Source organism: Cryptotermes secundus, unplaced genomic scaffold (genome assembly GCF_002891405.2).
Source record: "Cryptotermes secundus unplaced genomic scaffold, Csec_1.0 scaffold214, whole genome shotgun sequence".
Taxonomy (NCBI): domain Eukaryota; kingdom Metazoa; phylum Arthropoda; class Insecta; order Blattodea; family Kalotermitidae; genus Cryptotermes; species Cryptotermes secundus.
This window is the reverse complement of record NW_019743149.1, coordinates 340,460-363,685: the sequence shown is the minus strand read 5'-3', so window position 1 is coordinate 363,685 and position 23,226 is coordinate 340,460. Positions and strand designations below refer to the sequence as shown.

The 23,226-nt window shown below is 39.9% G+C and overlaps 2 protein-coding genes across 5 annotated transcripts in view; both read right to left on the bottom strand.

Annotated features, from left to right (window-relative positions):
• Window positions 1-296: 296 nt before the first annotated feature.
• Window positions 297-734, bottom strand: LOC117283037 (secreted RxLR effector protein 161-like). The gene has a single exon (XM_033755207.1). It carries the CDS (start codon window positions 732-734, stop codon window positions 297-299), a length of 438 nt encoding a protein of 145 aa, XP_033611098.1.
• Window positions 735-3,578: 2,844 nt separating this feature from the next.
• The window catches only part of LOC111873789 (aquaporin-11), a 24,085-nt gene continuing 4,437 nt past the window's right edge, over window positions 3,579-23,226 (bottom strand). For all 4 annotated transcript variants that reach the window (XM_023868761.2, XM_023868758.2, XM_023868759.2 and 1 more), the window contains 5 exons: window positions 14,061-14,319; window positions 9,904-10,096; window positions 8,933-9,014; window positions 5,683-5,821; window positions 3,579-4,019 (listed from right to left, as the gene is read on the bottom strand). In XM_023868761.2, coding sequence (XP_023724529.1) covers window positions 3,823-4,019; window positions 5,683-5,821; window positions 8,933-9,014; window positions 9,904-10,096; window positions 14,061-14,316 — 867 coding nt within the window. In that variant the 5' untranslated portion in view covers window positions 14,317-14,319 and the 3' untranslated portion in view covers window positions 3,579-3,822. The remainder of the gene's footprint in view (window positions 4,020-5,682; window positions 5,822-8,932; window positions 9,015-9,903; window positions 10,097-14,060; window positions 14,320-23,226) is intronic.

Sequence of the window (23,226 nt, the reverse complement as noted above, 5' to 3'; positions counted from 1 at the left end):
AGTGTCTTCACTGCTTTGTGACAGCTACTGTATGAGATTGCAGTTTGTTATGCATGTTAACTGCAATGATTAAAGACAGTTGGGTTTGGTGGTTGGGGCTCTTTATGCTGGTTTTTTTTTGTGTTTGCACTTTTGAATCTGTTAACTCATGCTTTATTTAAGGTTCTCTTTTTTATGTGTGCAGGTGTAATTATCCATACAGCGAGTGATTTGTCATTTAAAATACCTTTAATTTCTGATTGTATTTGTACAATTGTTCACTTATCTAGTGATACCTAACATCTATGTGCTTACTCCTACGCGTTACTTGTCCAGATTCTGTTAGCTTGATTGCACTGATTGTCGACACACAGTTCAGCTTCCGCCCTTTTTCCTGTCAACTCCTCTATCAACGTCTTTAGATATTTCAGTTCTTTACAGCACTCAGCTGCTGCAATATGTTTGGCCTCAGTGGTTGATAATGCAACAATACTCTGTTTCCTAGAGCACCATGATATTGGGCCCCCTGACATCATAATTACATATCCCGTTAAACTCTTCCTATCCTTTGCATCCCCTGCATAATCACCATCACTAAATGCTTCCAGTTTCATAGTTTTGGAGTCAGACAAGGTATATTTTATTCCTGAATCTTGTGTACCTTTCACATACCTAAGGGTCCTTTTCACATTCTGAACAGCTATCTTGTCACGATTTTCCAAGGTTCGACTTTCCACATTTACAGCGAATGCCATACTGGGTCTGGTTTCAGAAGTCATATATAGGAGGCTTCCTACAGCTTTTCTGTAAGGAAATCTTATGTCATTTTCGTCCTTCGTCATTTGTGGTGGTTGTCCTGGCCATGGGTGTTTTCATTTCTCGACTTTCTTGCATGTTGTATTTTTTCAGCATTTGGCTTGCATAGGTGGTTTGAGAGATATGTATCGCATCTGGTTGCCTCTCAATTTGTATTCCTAATGATGAATGAATGAATGAATGAATGAATGAATGATATGGTTAGCATAGGATGCCCATAATTCAGAAAAACCAAATGATGAGACAAGCAACATTTAATAGAACTGCAGAAGGGATCAGAGCAAATCTTGAAAAGATGGCTTGATATCTAAACAAGCAATTTAAATACATTAGCTTGGTATGCCAGTTTCTTTTCATTCTTGGTAAGAACTGAAGACTTCTATAAATCCTGCCACCTCTGACTGACATGTTGCTTCCTGTGTACTTGTAAGTGTTATATGTGCTCCAGAATTATTTATTTGCGATTTCACAGTTGTGAAATATTTTATATTTGCAATTAATATGTTCTTTAGTGAGAGCTAGCACACCCATGAAACGAAATATTATGGAGAGTTTATAAGGCAGAACTTACAGTGGATGACAAAAATGGGAGTAACTTGTCTTCATTTGCAATGTGTAGGTTCAAAGTCAGTGTTAGTGAAGTAATTTAACTTTTAATGTGGTAAGTTATAATGATTGTCATTTTCTTCACTTCATGTTATGGGTATTCAAGCCCATTTTGACTTTGCATACTCATTCCATCTTTTCCAGGACTGCTTTGGACTCAACATCCTTTTAGATTATACTGAAGAATCTGTTCTGTGAGTCATGAGAGTATTTAATCTGTTTAACTGGTGAGGTGAGAAGAACTCATTTCCCACCCATTATTTTTTTTATAAGAAAATTTCAGGCATATGGTGTTCTTGGGGTTTGTCAGAAATGTGCACAGAGCTGTGCTGTAAAATCTTCAATGGAGGAGACCAGTTTGAGGACACAGCCATAAATAGGGAAAAATATTGAAATGGATGTTTGGAACCAAGGTGCTGATGAGAATATTTGGACTTAAGAGGGATGAAATAATGGAAGCCTGCAGAGATCTGCATAATGAAGAGCTTCATAACGTGTACTCCTTGCCAAATATTATTAGAATAAGCATGTCAATTGGGATGAGATGGATAGTTCATGCAGCTTGCATGGGAGAGGCATATGTACAGGGTTTTGGCAAGACAACCTGAAGAGAAGAGACCATGGGGAAGAACTAGATGTAGATGGGAGGATAGTATTGAAGTATATTTTAGAAGACTGGTTTCATGTGGCTCAGGATAGGGACTAGTGGGCAAGTTCTTGTGAACACTGTGCTGAAACTATGGGTCATATAGGGGCCGCACCATAGCTCAAGTGGTTAGTTGCTGGCTCCCCACTGTGGCGGCCCGGGTTCGATCCCCGGTCTGGTCAAGTGGGATTTGTGGTTGACAAAGTGGCGCTGGGGCGGGTTTTCTCCGAGTACTTCGGTTCCCCCTGCCAATCTTGATTCCACCAAATTCTCCATCATCATAATCATCCGGGGCAGGCTACAAGAGGTCAATTAGTGGCCGCCGTGCCGAGTGGACCCAGTTGGACTCCACCCCCCACTAAGCAAAATGGGTCCTCTGTCTAAGTTTTCCAAAGCCTCGAACCTACCTGAAATTTCAGCATGATACTGATTTTTATCCTCTACCACATTTAAATTCTTGAGATTGATCCTCTCCATATGAACTCTGTGTGTTGTTTGTTTGCTCACTGCCAGTCTTTCCCTAACCTTTGCCACCACCAGGTGGTGGTCAGTATCACAATCTGCTGCCTTGAACGATCGCACATCAAGTATAGTTGAATGCCATCTCCTATCTATTAAAATATGGTCAAATTGATTGTGTGCTTCCCATCAGGAGATGTCCAAGTAAATTTATGGATGTTACGATGTGGGAACATTGTACTTTTGACAGTAAAATTTTTGATGTGGCATAGTTTACTACTTTAACTCCATTATCATTACTAATTTCATGCAAACTCTTATTCCCAGTCATTTGTTTGAAAAGTTCTCTTTCCATAGAAATATGTATATTCACCTGCTGATTCAGTGCCACCTCCACATCTGACCTCCTGTACTCCCACTAAATCTAATACTTGTATTTTGAGATTTCTTCTGCCACTGCCCTGAGTGAACCTGCCCTACATACTTCTAACATTCTAAGTACCAGATCTCATATCCATTTTCTTTCCCTTAGGTCATTTAGCTAAGGAATCCATTCAGGCTTCTTGTGGTCTTTCATAACAAGCTTGTTTTTTATGGTGAGTAGTTGCTGTGAACTTGAAGTTCCACAGCCATAAGAACTAAATCTTTGATGTGGCATCAAAGTCCCTTTCCACGTAAGTATCAAGTTAGTCACAAACAAGGAGATTCTCTTAAGAGATGGAAAGTTTAATATAATGCCTTCTGTCCACTAATGCTTCCACTCAAATACAAAAACAGGGTTTGCACATAAATAAGACACATAATAATTTCTGGGAGGGGCATGCGGTAATGTTGTTGGTTGAGGCCCTATATTACAAGCTGGAAGGTCATGGGTTTGATTCTGGTGAGGTCTTTCCAGCTGCACTGTGGCCCTGGGATTGCATCAGCAGTTGCTCTATTAAGTTCTCTTGTTCTTCAGCTCATCATTCACAGTCGCCTTTCCATTGCTGCTCACTTTATGTTAGGAATATAATTTGGCACTAAAATTTGATGCACAAATATAATGGACTGCAGGGAGTTGATGGAACAAAAGTCTGATGTTTGATTGATTTATTTAACAGAATTTTGAAACATAACAGTCAGTACACAGTATCACAGGATGGTATCAAGAACAACAAAATATTTGTACTCTTCATGGTTGTACCACTGACTAATTTATTGTGTGTTTCCTGAGAAGCAGCTGTAATTATAATTCAATAAGGCAGTGTGTATATTTGTTTGGCCCAGTCATGCTGAACTGCACAGAAATATTTCATGTATTGAGTAACCGAGTTCTCTTACTCTTCCTTCTCCTTGTGTCCAAACAACAACTTCTGGACTGTTGGATGTTGATACACAAATACAGATGCAACAGCTCCAAGGCTGGCTCCCACCCAGTACACCACAACATGCTCAATCAATGTGTTACCTCTGCAGCCATATTTGAGGGAGGTGGCCAGGACTGGGTTGAAGTAGCCACCCGAGTAGTCAAATGCTGCAGCAAGAAAACATGTCTTAATTTTCTTTCTATGGATTATTTTATGTCACTCTCCATATCTCAGGTTGTATAGCATTGAATGGTAGGATGATTGGTGACTACTGAATTGGAAAGGATTTGGAAGGAAGCAGTCATGGCCTAATTGAGGTACTATCCTGGCATTTGCCTGGAGGGACTGATGAAAATCACAGAACACCTTAATCAGGTTAGCCAGTGCCCTGGCTGAGGTTTGAACCACTTGAAGTTGATACAGCTTTTTCAGACTATTGAAATCATTTTTTCAACTGAGACAGTTAGTAGAGAAAATTATGTGCAGTGTCTATATGTAATTAGTCAAAGCAGGACATTTTCATTAACTTGATCGCTTTTATATTATGCCATTTCTGTAGAAATCAATGTAAAACTAAACCCAATTAATTGCTGTAGCCTCAGAAGATGACAGCAATAAATGGCAGTGTTTCAGTTATCAAAGTGTTGTAAGTTAGTATTACCCTGTCAATGTCTACTGAATATATGTATCTCTATGAGTGTCAAACTGTCTGTCCAGAAATCTTGTAGTTCATAGCGTTCATATTCCGTGAAATAGTAGTTTTAAAGCCCACAGGTACTACGAGATATATGAGTGGAAAGGTTACCTTTGGAAACCATGGCTACAGATGGGAACTGTCAAATTTTGCTGTTGAATTCCTTTAGCGTTCATAAAAGATATTTATTTTTCCACTTCATTGTCTTCAATTTTCATAAATTAGGCCCTCTGACCTATTCTGATTTTAATTTATGTGCATTCAATATAATGGTGATAACTGATAATCAAACAGTTCCACTGCGTGTCTCAGTGTCAGTTTCAAATTTGTTTGTGATTAGAAAATTATTTGTCCTGGAGGGCCTAAGACACTTGGGCTCTGAATAAGGCTAATGCAAAAACATACGGATAGGACAGTTTAGTATGCAGAAAGTTACATGATGAGGAATGTCACCTAGTATTGTTAGTAGCATTTAAAGACTTGCATGGCAGGTACTCATAACCTAGGAAGCGACATTTTGAGCAGTCTTATAAAGAGAAATCACTGGAGATCAGAACACTACATTGAATCCTACATAAATGTAAACTAGACAGCAGTTCTTGGCTTGGGGTCTGAATGTGGGTTTATGGTGATGAACTTGCAGGTTCCATGACAACTGGGTAGAGAAGGGTCTACAGAGTAGGACCAAGAACTGATAGCGAATGTCTGCACCAGGTCGTGCCTGAGGAGGAGATGGGGTTTCACAATTGGTAGCAACAAGCAGAAGGATAGCAATGTCCTTGCCTTTAATCTTTTACTCCCTTCTGAAAACATGGGTACACAAGATCATATGGAATAACATTTTGTTATATATTCTGAAGAAGCGTGAAGTAATTTGAGACCATTGACATAACAAATTACCAGACAAAAATAATTTAAACAACAAACTAAAGCACAAAGCATTACAATGACAATAAATGTTTTTGGATTATATTGCTGTGACCAAACTGCAAAGTATGTATACTATATCACAACCGACCTGACACCCCTACAGCAATACTTCTCAAATAAGTTAAATTTTAAGTACTTATGTTTCTGTATATCAGCCATAAGTTTATGGCTGGTCTCTACTAGGGAGTTAATTGAGTCTCTCTCACCTGCCACTACAAGTGATGTTGAAATGAAAGAATCGATTGCAGTACTGAATCGAGGCTTGAACTCAGAGAGTGCATTGGAAGCTATGCGACATAAACAGGTGGCAGTGCCTTCAATAGCTGCACCATATAGCACCGGAACCTGCAGAAGCAAGCAGTTTGTAATTGTGTAGATTAGAATTTTGCTCTGGGGATTTTTGGATGAAGGTGACTAATACTGATCCTGTGACCAAGATAATGGGAAGATATGGAAACTTCATGTGAGGCAGCAGTGTCCAGTATACTTCTCTGAGAACTGCAATGCAGAAATTGTTGGTGGAAGTGTGATAAGTGAAATGCCTGGTCTGATTAGCTCGGGTCTGTGGAATTCAGTAGTAAGGGGTTGCTACTATGTAGCATATCCCAATATAACAGACAGCCATGTTTTATTGAATTTCACCATTACAAATACTACAAAACATGTCCTTGAAATTTATGATCTGGCCCATAAATTTCTCCTTAAGGAAATCTGAAATAAATATCAGTGTAACACAACCACAAATATTGTGAAAAATGTGTTTTTAAGGTATGATTACTTTCAGTGAAATTCAGATTGCATCTGCATGTGGTAGCATACTGCTGTAGTGGTAGTATGTTGCTCTTCTCATCTTATTATAAACTGTGCAGTGTATTAACTTGATTCAGGTAAAAAGTTATATTCTTATTGGAACTGTAGACAAAAGAACTTCTGTAGGAATGTATTTCTCCTTTTAAAATGGGAAATGGTCAAAGAGATATGGTTTAAATTACCGAATTATGTGGATGGACAGGACATTGCTAGGTAACTGACACTTTGTGACATGATACACACTGACAACAGTGGAACAACGAGGTTATGCAACCTGCTTCTAGGCAATGTTTCAGTAAAGAGACTTGCGCAGGTGCAATGATGTCACACTTCAACAGTATCAAGTGACTGGCTTTCTATGGAGTTGTGGTATGACCATTGCTATGCAATCATTTGGTAAACACGTTCCAGCAATATAGGCTGTTTTCTGTGCATGGTCAGCATGAAGGCTGTATAATGAGAATAATGCCAGCAGTTCAGTTTAGTGTGCTTCAGTATTTGAGAATGTTTGAGTATGTTTAAGTAACAGTAAGAGTGACAGCAACAGGAAGTTCATAGAAGACCTGTAAAGATTTAAATTGTGATTTGAAGACCTTAATTATGTGCAATATTTGGAGTGATTTGAAGCTCTAATTTCTGTGTTGAGATACATTACCTGGAGAGGACTAGTGTGTGCGTGCAACAGTGAATTATGAAGTGTGTAAATCAGCGATAAATATTGCCTGTGGTTCTGTATGGGTGTGAAACTTGGTCTCTGATATTAAGGGAGGAACATAGACTGAGGGTGTGTGAGAACAGGGTGTTGAGGAGAATACGGGGACCGAAGAGGGATGAAGTGACAGGAGGTTGGAGAAAACTTCATACTGAGGAGCTTCATAACTTGTACTCTTCTCCAAGCATAATTAGAATGATCAAGTCAAGGAGGATGAGGTGGGCAGGTCATGTAGCATGAATGAGGGAGAAAAGGAATGCCTAAATGATATGGGTGGGAGAACCAGAAGGAAAGAGACCACTGGGAAGACCAAGGCATAGGTGGGTGGACAATATTAAAATGTATCTTAGAGAGATAGGATTGAATGGTATGGATTAGATTAATTTGGCTTTGGATAGGGACCAGTGGAGGGCTCTTGTGAACACAGTGATGAACCTTCGGGTTCCATAAAATACTGGGAAATTCTTAAGTAGCTGCAGATTTGGCTTCTCTTCAAGAAGGGCCCAGCTTCATAAGTAAGTAAGTAAATCAGTGATATAATAGTGCTGTAATTTAAATGTGAGTAAGAGAGAGTATGAAACGAAGGTGCTAATAAATTCAATCATCGGAACTAGAAGCTGTCATTTCATCACGCATACCATCCTACACGTGACGGTATTTTCAAGAACATGTCTCTTCTGTAATATACACTAGTGCTCAAATCCCTAGTCAGTGTATGGTGATACAGGAAATTGATTTTATACCGGTACTCTACTGAGAGAGTATTCCAGTTAAGATGCATCTTTTCACGAATTTGATGTCATACCATTAGGTCTCTGACAGAAACAAATTGGTTCATTCGATAACTGAGGTTCCTTTTGGCCTGTGACACAGACACACACAAATTGTTCATTAGACTGAGATCAGTATATCTTCCATCTGTGCTCGCATAAGCTGCAGATACATTTGAAAACTCATTCCTTTCTGCTACATCTATCCATCCACATAACACATTCATCAGACTTTCAACAGTGGGAGCACATGAGCAGAACACCACTGGGAACATTACCTGTACATGTTGCTCAGTAATTTATTGCTAATTGGCAACAAAATTCAGACTACCCAGATGCTTATAAAATATTATTTCATCAATCAGTTCAACCATTTATTCAGAAGAGCATTAATATATATGTCATTCAATAAATTATAGTGCTTACAGCATAAAGCAACAACTCAACCACTGAACTAAAGATCACAAAAATTATGGGACAAAATACCTCAACATTCTTCAGTGTTTTATTCCAAATATGTTATTTCAATACAGAATTAACACAGATATTAAAATAACTATTCGCATAACAAAAAATACTAGAAACATCTTCATGTTATTATTCTGTTATGGAGTGTTGCGAAAGCTATGCCAGCTTCAGTCACTGCTCTTGTTTTTGCAGAATGAAAGTGTTCACAATTGATGTTATTGTAACAGATTCTGTAGTACAGCAGTAAATGTAAATAGTTACTGCTTTAAGGAATGATTTCAAAGCTCATCCTGCATGGCCATAGTCTAATTCACTGTGGAGGTATTGAAAACTTTGTATCCCTTATCGAGTTTGGAACAGCTCCAAGGGCTGTTTTCTCAATAATAAAATAGAAGTTGTATTTGCAAATTCCCCTCTACTTAATGCCCAGTTCAGTTATAATATCTCCAAGGAATAAAGAAGTAGGAGAGTAAGAGTGTGGAATATTTTATTTCACTGATAGGGTGTGTATCTGATGTGAGACTGGAGTTCGTACGGCAGCAGATATTTATATCTGTCTTCAGGGATGTGATGCTATGTACTCAGGAAGTTCCTCCAATATGCAGGCACCTTCTTACCAGACTATATGACATCACAACCCAGAAGGCAGCAATCTTCATGTACACTTACCTGATGTCTGGAGCCATGGTACTTTACCTGTAAATCTGTAAAACATTCGCCAAATGCCCGGTCACGATGTGTTTCAGATATTTCCAGACTCCACAAAAGCTGTACATATCTGCAACACAAGTGGAAGCTTTGAGTAGGTGTCCCTGTCATAGTTAAGTAAAATAAAATGTCTTATTTGATTATACACAATAGAAACATTGTACCTGAATATATATTTTGTACTTGAACATTTTAGTTAGAAACCTCTTCTACGACCTGATGCCATGTTATCTGGTGGATTGTTACCGATGTTTGGAGGAACCTAATGCTCCATCTTAGCATAAAAGATGGAGGCAGCATGGTGCTTCAAAACATAGGTAACCACATACCAGACTATGCTGTGTCATGTCCCAGAAGACAGTATGTATCTTGTGAAGAGACCATTCACAAGATTGAGGCTTAGCTCAGAGAAATGATATTAAAATATTTATTTAAGAAGTAATTTGTGGGGATGTGTGGGTGATGTTGACTGCACTGCTTCAAGATAGGGTGAAGAGGTAGGATGTGATGGTGATGAACCACCAGGATTCATAACTCTTGGAAAACTGTGAAGTCTCTCAGAATATGCTGTGCTGTGGTGGGAGTGGTGTGTTGAGTTTGCTTTTGTGCAATGCAGTGTTAGAAAAGCACAGTGCTGGTTTTGGTTAACACCCAATTGTAGAAGTACATTCTTGCTGTGCTTGAAATTATTACTAGAAACTAAGAGTCCATTTTTATTTTGGCAAGGAACATTATCACAAACACCTGAGATGCTTGTGAAGAGACAACTATACATTTGCAGTTATAAATTTTTCATTATTATGAATATTTATGAAAATTCATTTTGATCATTAAGTGCATGCAAAAATTTAGTAATTGTTATCAAAACAAAATTTATAAAAATCCAATTTGTAGGAAGTATCTTTCAGTGAAATATGTAGTTCATAGCTACACAAGATACACATGTGTTGTAGACTCACTTGAAACTGATCATGCCTCCTGCCAGCTCGAATGCTGATATGAGTACTGCAGTACGTATGTCTGTATTCCCGAGGACCACATCTTCAATGTGGGTGTATGGACAGGCCGTGGCATCCCCCCAGTTGAATGCCCACCAGATTGTCAGCAGGAACAGAAATATACCATATGCTGACACACCAAAATTGTCAGCCACTGAAATTGTTATACATACTGACTTTAAATGATGGAGTTGTATCAGTTGCAATAAAGTCTTCTCAGGCAAGCAGCCATAGGACGATGGAGTTAGTGTCCAGCATTTTGGAGACGCCCTCCATTATCAACCTCTGGTTGTGGATACAGGTTCAGTCTGAAATGTTGGATACTCATTCAGTCTTTATATGGCTGATGACCTGAGAAGACATCTTTAGTTATGGTAACTGAAAGTTTCACAACATCAGTTCATTTTCACAGGAATCTCTATACAGTGTTGCTTCATGCAGTGTTGCTAGGTACTTGAAGTACAGTTCAATGAATAGTTGAAATGTACTAGTGGCAGTTACGTGCAGTGCCTCTCTTTCATATGGAAAATTTACCCTTCACACAAAATGTTACAACTTATCCTACTTAAATACTGATTTTGTCTTCCTGTGATAACCCTGTTTTTGCTGAGAAGACGCTGACAGTTTAGTTACAGTGCAACAGCTCTTATATCAGTGCTGGAGAGAATGCTAGCCTGCAGAGCATGTTAGAGGTAGCAATATAGTAACTTGTTAATAACTGACAGAAAGGAAACTGATTAATGAGAGACTTGCCCAGTAAGGTCTGTGTTAAACAGTAGTAATATTCAGCACAAGCTACTCAGCTCTACAAGCAGAGCAGGCATGACAACAGAGGCAAACCAGGTGGTCACCTGGGTTGGCATGACTTTCAGGTAGCATATATTTCTTCTGGCTTTCCCTAAATGGAAATTAATTTTTGCTGCTCTTTTGTTTATATTGTGATACATGATGAAACAGTAAATATGAATGTAAATTAAGTATGAACTGCAAGTTGTTAAATTCTATAATCTGAACTTGGCAGTAACAATGCAATTGCTGTGTCAGGATGATGCCATACTTTTATTACTGGCCTCTGACTCTTGTTTAAAGAGTTAGGACACCATGGCCAGTTTTCATCACATCTCAAAATTTTGTAATTAACTGTGACAAAATAACTGAGAAAGTTGATTTGCTTTTAACTCTGTTTTCAGTTGTGAGGGAGGGGAAAGACTTCATTGTGTCGAGCAACAATTAGGCATGAGGCAGCCCTGTATAGAAGTATGGGAAAGTTGTGTCTGTGTGTATGGTAAGAAAACAGTAACTAATTGTGAAGAGGCAGAAAACTACATTGCCCACAGATCAATAAACACTGCTCTACAGGATTCCAAAATTTAGAAGGCGATACATCTTGAGACCAAGTTGCTGCAGGTGGGAGAATAAATCAGTAACATCTGTAGTAGAAGTGAGAGAAGTTTCTTTGTGACTGGGAACCAGCCCCATATTTCTATTGGGCTGGAGACTGGGTGGGGATACAGTCATCCTGGATGTGATGGTGAGGAGAGAAGTATCAACTGCTGTATCAAGATTTCAACAGGGCCTGTACAGCCCATAGGCTTTCTAAGTCATTGTTCTCAATAACTCAACAATATATTTAAAAATGATGTGAGTTCTGAGGTTCTTAGAGAGGTGGCTATGAAGAATGCTTTCTACTTGAATGTAATGGTATGTAGTCTTGTAGAAGTTAATCTGTGTTTTGGATGAAACATTGTGTATCCTTGTAAGATTTGAGGCTTTCACGGCGGTGACTATGAAGAAAGCAGTCTGCTTTACCGTTTCTCACGGTGTTGTCGCTTGCAGATTTCTTATACTTTTTCTTCTACCCTGAATATGGGGGCGATACGTTCCTCCGAAACGTCGGTTAACACCACATATACACGGTGCCAAATCCCAGAAGACTGCTTTCTTCATTGTGTATCCTTCTTCACGGTTGAAGGGTATGCTATGCTTCTACCAGACTTCACAACATCACATCTGATAAGAAAGCATTCTTTAAAAATGGCTTGTACTTGTCCCATCTCAAATATAATTATATGGGGTAATGTTACAAGGTCAGTTTAGAGTTTTGAGTATAGCATACAGCATGGATTTCCTTACCTCTTACTGGTTTCTTCCCCACCCCCCACCACATTACATTTTATGAAAACTTCAAAAAGCAGGTAACTGGTGTAAGTTATTTCCTGCCTACAGCATGCCATAATGGGTATGAAAACTACTCTCACTCTGCAGAGCATAATCCTTTTTTAAAAGCTAGTGGTTACTCAGCTAGTCAAGAAATGGCCAGCATTTTATGAAGCCTGAAGTTTCATAGCTGCATTCACAAGATCTCACCAGTGGTCTCTATCCTAAGCCATATTAAGCAGTTCCACACTTTTCCTTACTGTGCCTTTAGGAACTATTAGTATTATCTTTCTCCTAAGCATGGTTCTTAAAAGTGGCTCTTTCCTTCAGTTTTCTCACCAAAATGCTGTATATATTTTTCTACTTACTCCCACCCATCTCATCCTCTGTGATGCAATCATCCTAATAATATTCTGTGAAGAGCACAAATTATAGAGCTTCTCATCACACAATTTTTCCCAGTCTCCCATCACTTCCAACCGTATAGGTCCAAATATTCTCAGACTCCCACAGTCTGTGTTCTTCCCTTGATGTGAGAAAGCACATTTGAGGTTCATACAAAACAACAGGTAGAACTATTGGTTTGTTGAGGAAACATAAATATATATATGTTCTTAACCTTATAATGCAGGACTTTTTAAATGGTTGTAGAGTGAGCTCGACGGAGTTTATTTAAATGCCCCTGCTGTCGGGCATTTTAAGTAATTTTAAGCATATTATTTAAAATGCTGTATCTAATATAATTTTTATGTTAATGGAATGGTATTGACCTTGTTTTTATCAGCAGGCAACATAATATAACATATTATAACGTAAGATTTTAAAATGTTTATCCAAAGAAGTTATACTTTTTTGTGTTATTTTGATGTGTACTGTATAAAAGAGTTTCCCGCTTCTTCACAAAGTATTTCTGCGTTATAAAATCATTCCTACTTGTAATATTTGTCACACTTCCGCTGTCTGTAGTGTCATGAAACACTGTAATACTTGACACACTTCCGCTATCTGTAGTGTCGTAAAAGATGTGGAACCACTAAACACAATATTTTGTTATTCTGTTCCTAAGATTAACATTTTTGCTATGCTCATCAGATATTCGACTTTGTTACTAGAGGGATAGAAAAGTGAAAGCATGGGAATTCAACAAATCCCTTTTTCGTACATCAGTGCCAAGCGGCACTTGCGGCTGCAAGAAAATGCCGTATTTACGCATGTATAGGCCGCAGCACAATTTTTAGACAGAAATTATAGAAAACATAATTTTCTTGGAATATTATTTCAGGAGTATTACATCCTGTATTACTAATTATGAATATATATATTTTTTTAAATGAAGTGTGATTTCGAATATTTCGAATATAAGCCGCACCCCAGTTTTCCTCTTGAATTTTTGGCAAAAAATGTGCGGCCTATACATGCGTAAATACGGTATTGCCCTTTCTATGGTCGCAACTAAACGCTTGCATCGTAGCTGAGATACAGAGTGCATTCAATTTTCTGTGAGTTCATAGTGAATTCGAATGTCGTAGTTTCAGTCCATCGTACAATGGCAATGAAACATCGTTTGGAAGATGGCGAAACTGAAAGGCAGCTGAAGTGAAGTGGGACCGTGCATTCTCGGGTGCTTCGAGGAGTAGAATGAATACTAAGGCGCGGTTCAATTAGATGACGGCGGGGTAAAGCCTACAGGTATATACAAAAAAGGTATGCACATTGAATTTCACTATACTTATAAATATAATGATTTGGATTTGTGCATGTGCTTCTGCTAGCTACGTTTAAATGCCAAAATGCACGAATATGTGTATATTTGCCAAGATGATTAACGTTAAACGTTAATTTCCTGTACAATAATACATGCTCGAAATAACTCGTGTCTGACGAGACTTCATTCCTGAATCAAGAACGACAATTGCATATGCAGCACCTGAGGTGCCGAAATCGCCGAGATATTGTTATACCTATGATGAGCTCGAAACAGCAGGCGCACAGCTCGAAAGCAGCAATAGCCTCCTGCAGCAGCAGCCGCATGAACGAATCCTTAACAAGACGGTCCAGCAGGCGGCGGGCTCCGTTTGCCAGTACGAGTGTTAGTAGAATGAAGAGTGCGGACACCACGAGAGATGGCAGCATAGTCGAGGCACCAGCTGCACGTCTGCACAGCTTGAGGCAAGTGTTCAGGAACGTCTTCTGGGGCCCCGAAGGGGGCACAGCCATAGCCTGAAACACGAATTTCATACTGCAGAACCATAGCCCGATGACTGGTTTCATACCAGAAAGCCAAAGCCTGAAAAATCTCTTTCCTGCTGTAGAGGCAAAGCCCGAAACATCATTTTAATTTTGCAGAGACAAAGTCTCAAACGCCAGTAACACTGAATGAGATGTGAGGTCTGAGGTAAAAATGCAACTTTATGTAACTCAGTTCAAAGCAAAAGGTATAAAAATAGCGGGCATATTAATATACCGACGAAGTTGTTTCTAAGATAAAAAATCCCTGGTAACAAAACTAGCCAAGAAAGGCAAACCAAGAGAATATACGGTTTCCGGACCTGATATCTCGTAAATACGAAATAAGAACGCTAAACACGCCACTGTGGTCTTTACTGTTGTGTTTTACTAATGCAAAAATAAATCCTGAAACATCAGTCTCTTGTTGCATACAGTTAACTGTCTGGCAACAAGCCCTCACTGGCAATGGGTTTGAATGTGACGTGTGTGATGTGTCAGTGTCATTACGGACAAGTCAGTTTTGAAGGGGTATACTTACTTACTTACGAACAATAGGCCAGAAGTGGCCGCAGTACAAGGGATTTAGTCCCACCCCACTAGCAATAAAATAAACTCACTTATGGAGCTGAGCCCTCCTTGAGGAGCTGCCAAATCTACAGCTACTCGAGAATTTCCCAGCACTTTATGGAACTCGAAGGTTCATTACCGTGCTCACAAGAGCCCTCCACTGGTACCTATCCTGAGCCAGACAAATCCAATCTGTACCATCCCATCTTATCTCTTTAAGATCAATTTTAAGATTATCCACCCACCTACGCCTTTGTCTTTCCAGTAGTCTCTTTTCTTCTGGCCTTCCCACCAATATCCTATATGCATTCCTCTTCTCCCCCATTCGTGTTACATGCCCTGACCATCTCATCCTCCCCGACTTGATCTTTCTAACTGTACTTAGCGAAAAGTACAAGTTATGAAGCTCCTCATTGTGCAGTTTTCTCAATTCTCCTGTCACTTCATCTCTCTTCGATCCAAATATTCTCCTCTGCGCCCTGTTCTCAGACACCCTCCATATATAATGTTTCCCTTTTTCAGAGCATTTTTATGCAGCCTTCAACACACGATTGACTGTGTAACCGATTTTACGGTGTTGTTACTCATTTAAATTTCTATATCCCGCAGTTCCGATCTGCAGAGATCATCATCAGATGGTTTCTGAACACATATCCATCGTTGTTGCATTGTCAGTTAAAATGGTGACGGATATGACTTCAAAGACCTCATGATTTTCTCTGTAGACCGAAACACGTAGTGGAATTTACTTACTTACTTACTCATGAAGCTGAGCCCTTCTGGAGGAGTCGCCAATTCAGCAGCTGCTCAAGAATTTCCCAGCATTTTATGGAACCCGAAGCTTCAGCACCGTGTTCACAAGAGCCCTCCATTGGCCCCTCTCCTGAGCCAAATCTATCCAATCCATACCATCCCATTATATCTCTCTAAGATCCATTCTAATATTGTCCACCCACCTACGCCTTGGTATTCCCTGTGGTCTCTTTCCTTCTGGCTTTCCGACCAATATCCTATACGCATTCTTCCTCTCCCCCATTCGTGCTACATGACCTGCCCACCTCATCCTCCTTGACTTGATCATTCTAATTATATTTGGCGAAGAGTACAAGTTATGAAGCTCCTCATTATGCAGTTTTCTCCAACCTCCTGTGATTTCATCTCTCTTTGGTCTAAATATTCTCCTCAGCACCCTGTTCTCGAACACCCTCAGTCTGTGTTCCTCCCTTAATGTCAGAGACCAAGTTTCACACCCATACAGAACCACAGGCAAAATTATAGTTTTATATTCTAATTTTTATGTTTTTGGACAGCAGACGAGAAGACAAAAGGTTCTAGACTGAATGGTAACGAGTATTACCCGAGTTCAATCTCCTCTTAATTTCCTCCTGAATCAGGTTTCGATCTGTTATCGTTGTTCCCAAATATCTGAACTGTGCCACATTTTCAAAACATCTGTTTCCTATCTTTATGTCAAGATTTTGCCCTGCATTTTGGTGACGAGACAGTAACATATACTTAGTTTTCTCTGTGTTTACTTCTAGACCAACCTCTTTACTTGCTTCAGTTAAAGTTTGTGTGTTTTTCTTTATGGTATCTACATTATCACCCGGTAGATTCACATCATCGGCGTAGGTCAACTGCTGATGTGTCCCGTTTAATTTAAGCCCCACCTGGTTTAAACTTTTGACAGTAAGATTTTTTGATGTGGCAAAGTTTACTACTCTAACTCCATTATCATTACTAATTTCATGCAAAGTCTCATTCCCAATTGTTGGTTTGAAAATGTCTTCCTCCCTACTTTGGCATTGAAATCTCCTAACAAAATTTTCATAGGGTACTTTGGGATTTTATCAAATACATGTTTTAGTTCTTCATAGAATCTATCCTTTATGTCATTAATTTTATCTTCTGTTGGGGCGTGAGCATCCATAACAATGATATCACACCAGCGACCTTTTAGTATAATATATGATGTCTTATCACTAACGAACACTGCCCTCTTAACTGCTGATACGATTCTATTATGTACGAAAAAACCTGTACCTAATTAATGATTTTCATTCCTTTTTCCATAGAAAAATGCATAGTCTCCTGCTGGTGCGATGCCACCTCCATCCCTTCTGACCTCCTGTACTCCCGCTAAATCTAACTTATATTTAAAGATTTCTTCTGCCTCTGCCCTAAGCGAACCTGCCATATACAAACTTCCAACATTCCAAGTGCCAAATCTCATATCCATTTTCTATAGCTTAGGTCGTTTATCCAAGGAAACCGTCGAGGTCCGAGGCTTTGTGTTCATTTTCGTAACAAAGTATTTTTTACGGTGAGGAGTTGTAGCCCACGCCCAACCCCCAAGCTTGAGGGCCACCCCTTGTCGGCTGTCCGCGACTGTTTATTCAATATATTCACAGCTTCCTTCCAACACTGGAGGGCGTCTCCTCCATCCGCAACCTGAGGACGCGCCATGCTGTGGTGACAGGGACCCACCTAACATGGACGTAGTGGAATATAGAAAAAAATAAAATGTTGAGTATTGGCACCTTAATGTCGGTTTTATAGTCAATCAATTGTAGTGTTCACGGTTCCATATAAATACCTTTGGTAAGATACACAACAAGGCATGTACTGTCTTCGCTCGCTTGGAAACCGGGATCGTGGGTCCGAATCCCACTCAGGGCATGGATATTTAGCTTGTGTGTGTTTTTCTGTGTTTGTGTACAGGTAGAGGCCTTGCGACGAGCTGATCACCCGCCCAAGGAGTCCTACTGAATGTGTAAGATCTAGAAAAACCGAAGTGAACGGAGAAGTTCATGGAGGTATGCCTAGGCCCACTGGGGCTGTAGTGCCAAGGGGGGGGGGGAAAGACACACAACAGGAGGCAAATAACATAAAGGTATAGTTTCTTTATATAGGTTCCCTACAAACACAGTATAACTAGCCCAACTAGTTTCATGGGTACACCAAACGCAATCAAAATGTAGTATAACACTTCCCACCAAACTATACCACAAGCTTTCTTTAAATAATAAAAATAAATGACGTACTGTCGCATTTTACTGCAAGTTTTTCTGCAGCATCTGATAGCATAATCAGTAACTGAGCTGTTACGAGAGCATAGGAATCAAAATTTAATTAGCTGAATTCCTACTACAGCGGCTGCGGTTTGATCCCAACTCAAGTCATATGGAAGTTATGGTCGCCACGGCTGAACTTGGGCTGGTTTGCTTCGATTTCCTCTGAAAATTCCGAGTCTACCAGCGGCTCCATCATCTGACTTATAGATCTGTTGTCTCCATGCTGACAGCATCATTAAATAACCAACATAAGAACATTAATTAGTTATGTACATTACGGCACCGGAGCCAGCTTCAATAGAGTAATTCATAAATCCTTCCCATCAGTCTCTGTATGTATATATGTATTCCCCTACAGTTTCTAGGCAACGGCTCGATAAAAACTTGCCGCGGCAGCGAATACATGTGCAACAACAGAAGAATTGTTGAATGCGTCGTATTCTATCCTGTCAGTGTCTTGTAAAGGGAAATAAGCGGTTAGTTCTTCACAACACTTCTTGTTCCAAATAGAATTTATGTGCGTATGGATCTTAGAAATGAGTACCATGAATTAATTAAATATTTTTCCTGAGGAGTAAAGAGAGGCTGGAGCGTAAGGCTGACAACCTTACCGCCATCTACGAGCCGATTGTCTAGATAATGTGGGACCCTTAACGTCTCACAACCCTATGGGCCTTCCCGGCCTGTTAACGGGATAGCTTTACTTTTTTTACTTTTTATGGATCTTAGAGCCTAATGTTTCACCTCATGCTTTGATTAGTTTTGCTGGGATTTGATCAGTACCCGGCGATTCATAAATTCTCAGCTCTTCAGTCGCAAACTCACTCTCAGAGATCTAAGCTCATGAACTACTGGATTAGCTGCGTGTATTTCCGTATGTGTAACACCGTCAACCACATGCACAAATAGCTGAAAGAAGTACTCCTTCCACCTACTCAAAATATTGCATGAATCGGCGAGCAGATCAAATGTTATAAAATTAGTTTTATATTGGAGCCCCTCTTATATTAATTTATGTTTCTATAAATATCTCTAATAATTTATTACTATTTGTGTCACTTTGAGTAATGTCTTTCAGATGTTCCTTTACCCTTTTTCCTGAAATGCCTACCAGATTTACGTCTTACATTCTTCAGTTTAATTCTTGGTTTATGCAATCATTGCAATTATTTGTCTCCCTTTGGTCTCATAATTTTAAACATTTTTTCGTCTAACCATTTTTATGCTGCTTCGATTTGCGAAAATCATACTCCTGACAGATTTCTGAATACGATGAAGACTACTACACTAATTCCGTTAACATTAATAATTTCATGTAAATTCCCTTTCCGAGTTGTTTGTTTGAAAATAGTTTCTTTGTCATTTATATATTGAAATCTGCTGCCAGGCTTTTCATGTGATATTTAGGGAACTGACAGAATACGGGTTTTAATTCCTCAAAAAATCTTTGCCTTGTATCATTACTCATTAGTTTTATGTTTCGTTGGTGCACGAATTTTCAAAACAATGACACCACCCCAGCGACCTCTTAGTACTACATAAGACATCCACTCCTCAACAAATTATAGTCTCTTCACTGTTGATATATTCCCCTTAAAGAAAAAAAGAACCCATAAAATTGTCCCTGTGCGTAACTAATTAAGCACTGCGCCTTGAAGAAGTATAGGGGAGTGGATGTATAGATCCACGATTTCTTGTCCTCGGCACTGCTTGGAGGTGAGTGGTCAGCTTCACGCCTCGGCTGCTTTACTCACGGGGAAAGAGCCCCTGGTACCCATTGGATAGGTGGCTGGATTGGCCCCAGAGCCGGTCTGGACGACGTGGAGAAGACCCTACCGGGGCTTGAACTCCGACAGCTCGATCATCCAGCCCGTAGCCAGTCGTTATACCGACTGCGCTAACCCGGCTCTTTCATCTTACGTACCAAAAATTACCTCTCTAATTGACAACTCCCATTCTCCTTTCCACAGAAAAATATGCAATCTTATCCTGGGTCGGTGTCGCGGTTGTCCCATCTCACCTGTTTTCCCACTAAGCCCAACTTTCGTTCCCTGAATCCCGTCATACTTTCTTCTTCTCCCCGTGAAACCTCCACGCGGGAGGCCACCCCTTTTTGGCTATCTGCGTCTAAGCAGCTACCATCCACATCTCGAGGCCACTTCCTTCATCCACAACCTAAGGACGAGCTAGGCCCTAGTGACACGGAATCCATTTAACACAGGTCAGTGCCAATGAGTTTACGCTTAAATTATTCAAATATGGGAAATTAACAAGGTTCTCATGACGGTGAGTATGAATATTACTGTTTTGGGGAATTCAAAACAGTTCAGTTCTCATTAGTTGCTGAATATTTACTTAAAATCATTACAGTTTGTTGCTAAATTAGGAGCTAGCAATGTGTTAAAAGGTTACCGAGTTTTCTTGTTAAGTATCTTAGATTTTTTTTTCCTTGGCACTACAGCCCCAGTGGGTCTAGGCCTACCTACATGAACTCCGTTCACTTCGGTTTTTCTAGATCTTACACATACGGTAGGAATCCTTGGGCGAGTGATCAGCTCGTCGCAAGGCCTCTACCTGTAGACAAACACAGAAAAACGCACACAAACATCCATGCCCTGAGTGGGATTCGAACCCACGATCCCGGTTTCCGAGCGAGCGAAGACAGTGTATTCCTTAGACCGCTCGGCTACCGTGACCGGCCAAGTATCTTAGATACTAAAGTTAATACTGTGTTGCTAAGCTACTCAAACCTGTGACACTAGTTGCACAGGTATGTCTGACTTGGCTGTTTGTGTTGCACCGTTGCTATGTCACAACCAGATGGCAGGCTGATACTTCGCACAGTGCTTGTCGGATGCAGTGCCATCATGCAGCTACTCGTATAAACACATCGTACTCGTTATTTTACAGAACTACTGAGGCTAATTAAGCATTTGAATACAAACACCGGTTATGAAAGCTATTTTCAATCCAAGCTTCTACACAAGGAAGCGCAATCGATACATCGGTCTCTAATTAGGCCAATCTGATAAGAAGGAGGGACAGTGATGCAAATGCAGGGCAAAGCAGCCATTTTGTTTAAATGGTCCATTTCGTGGATGTGGATATTTCGGGTCATTGAGGTTTAGAGTCTTATACAACAGCGTGGATTGAGCATGCACCTCTCAAAGCAGCCTTTCGCAGATAGTCTGCTACCTGCCTCTGCTCGTATGAAGTCTCGGATATTGGTGACACTTGGTGGTTAAGTTAGTTAGTTAGTTAGTTAGCTATTTAGAGAGGGTGGTTTTCCCCATGCACCGCGACCAGTTTGATCTATTGTGCTTCCCTCTATGATATTCTACCAGTCTCTATACCCTACCGATACTGGTGCTTACCATCAGTCCCGACCAAGCCAGCGAGTTCGGCCTCTACTGGCTTGGCGGTATCTATAATGCTTCCCCCATCTATCAGAGGCGTTAGAGACTACTGTTGGGCGGGAAATGTCCTTGAATTTGGCTCAGTGACCTCCTTAGGAGATATGAGGTTCTTTTACGTGCCGTAAAGCTACGACACGGGACCCACGGCTTAAAGTCCCTCCCGGAGGACTTGTTCCCTGAATTTTTCCGCCCTTAAAAATTCCACGACCTCCGCCGGGTTTGAACCCGCGTACTACGAGTCATGAGGTGGGAACGTTACCTCTAGACTACGGAGGCCGCTTTGGTGGTTAAGTTAGGCAGTGACACAATAAGCGGTGTTTTCTCTTGGGTCCGTCCCGAGGTTATATCACGAGTAACAACGGGAGAAGCCTGTTTTGCGGTAGCGGAGTTATTCTTGAGGTAGACGCCAGCCAGCTAGGACAGAAGTCGCCAAACACAGAAGCTGAGGGATTTACGGCGTTGGAAGCCGTTACCAGACAACTGGTGAAAGCACAGCGGACTGAGAAGACTTAATGCTTGCTGTAGTGAATTTCAGAGTGTGTGAGTTAGCAATAACGCTACAGTTACTTGTAGTTACGATGTGTAAGTGTTCAGTAAATCCAATTAACTATCCAAATCCCGTGTCTAGCCACTAAAGACGTAACACGATATTTAATACGTAATCAATGAGCCTAAAAAGCGACTAAATTTAGGCTTTCAGGTTTGTTACCATCTTAATTATATTTCTGGTAACGTACGAGTATTTAGCCCTGACGAAGCGTACGTAATATATGCTGTAACATTCCGTTGTGTGTATAATAATTAGAATATAAGTATATTATCGTTACAGATAGCACGAGACAATGGCAGCGTTATTGTTGTCGCGTACTGTAACGTTTTAATATGCATCTTGTATAATGCCGGCGCACATAGCACAAAACAATAAGTGCAATAACATTTTTTCGTTATCCTAATGCCACAATACACAGAATTAATACTATGCGTACACGTAACAGAACACTTTACCAGACACATTATTGTCAGCTGTCGTAATATTTTAATATGAAAAATATATATTTTCTGTACACACAACACAACATAATAACAATGTAATTATTGTCAGTTACAGTAAAGATTTAGTCATGGTATCATTCCAGCGGTTAATGGAATATTATAAACTGAGCAGCTACATGTTTAGATAGCAACTAGTCACTTGCAGCTTCACTATTTTATATAGTTAGCTTGCGGACTAAAGCCACGGAGTTTGCTCTTTTCTATTTTACACTTTTTGAGTAAGTCTGCGCCGTCTTTGTTAGAATGTTATTATTAAAAAACAGATTGAAATCTATCGCCGTTTTTTTCTTCGTCTGTACTTCGTGATATAAGAAATGAAGCCCAGTCCTGTTGTAGAAGTTCATTACACCACTTCCGTTGTCTTCCTCGGCTTTGGAGTGCTTTTGGTATATAGGCTGATAACTTGCCCACTTAATAAAATTTGAATACATACTTCACAGCAAAAGGAATAAAATCCAACAAATTCATAAAACTCGACGCGAATTTTGCTTTTGAATGTAATTTTGAAAGTTGTTTATTTTGAGATGAAACCAATCTGAAATCCCGCAAGGACAGAATTAACAAATGAAAATCAGAACAACTTTACAAAAGGTAATAGTCATAACCGCCAAAACAGGATCACTTCTCGCAGCTGATCGGAAGCTACCACAGCTCTGACTAAATGCCTTGGACAATTAAGTTCGTTCCCACTTCATACCATCATTCCAACGTCTCCAACATCTTCGTCTTACTGCAGTTTTATTGAGAACATCATTCTGCACATCTTAGACCTGCGCAAGTTTTCTTCG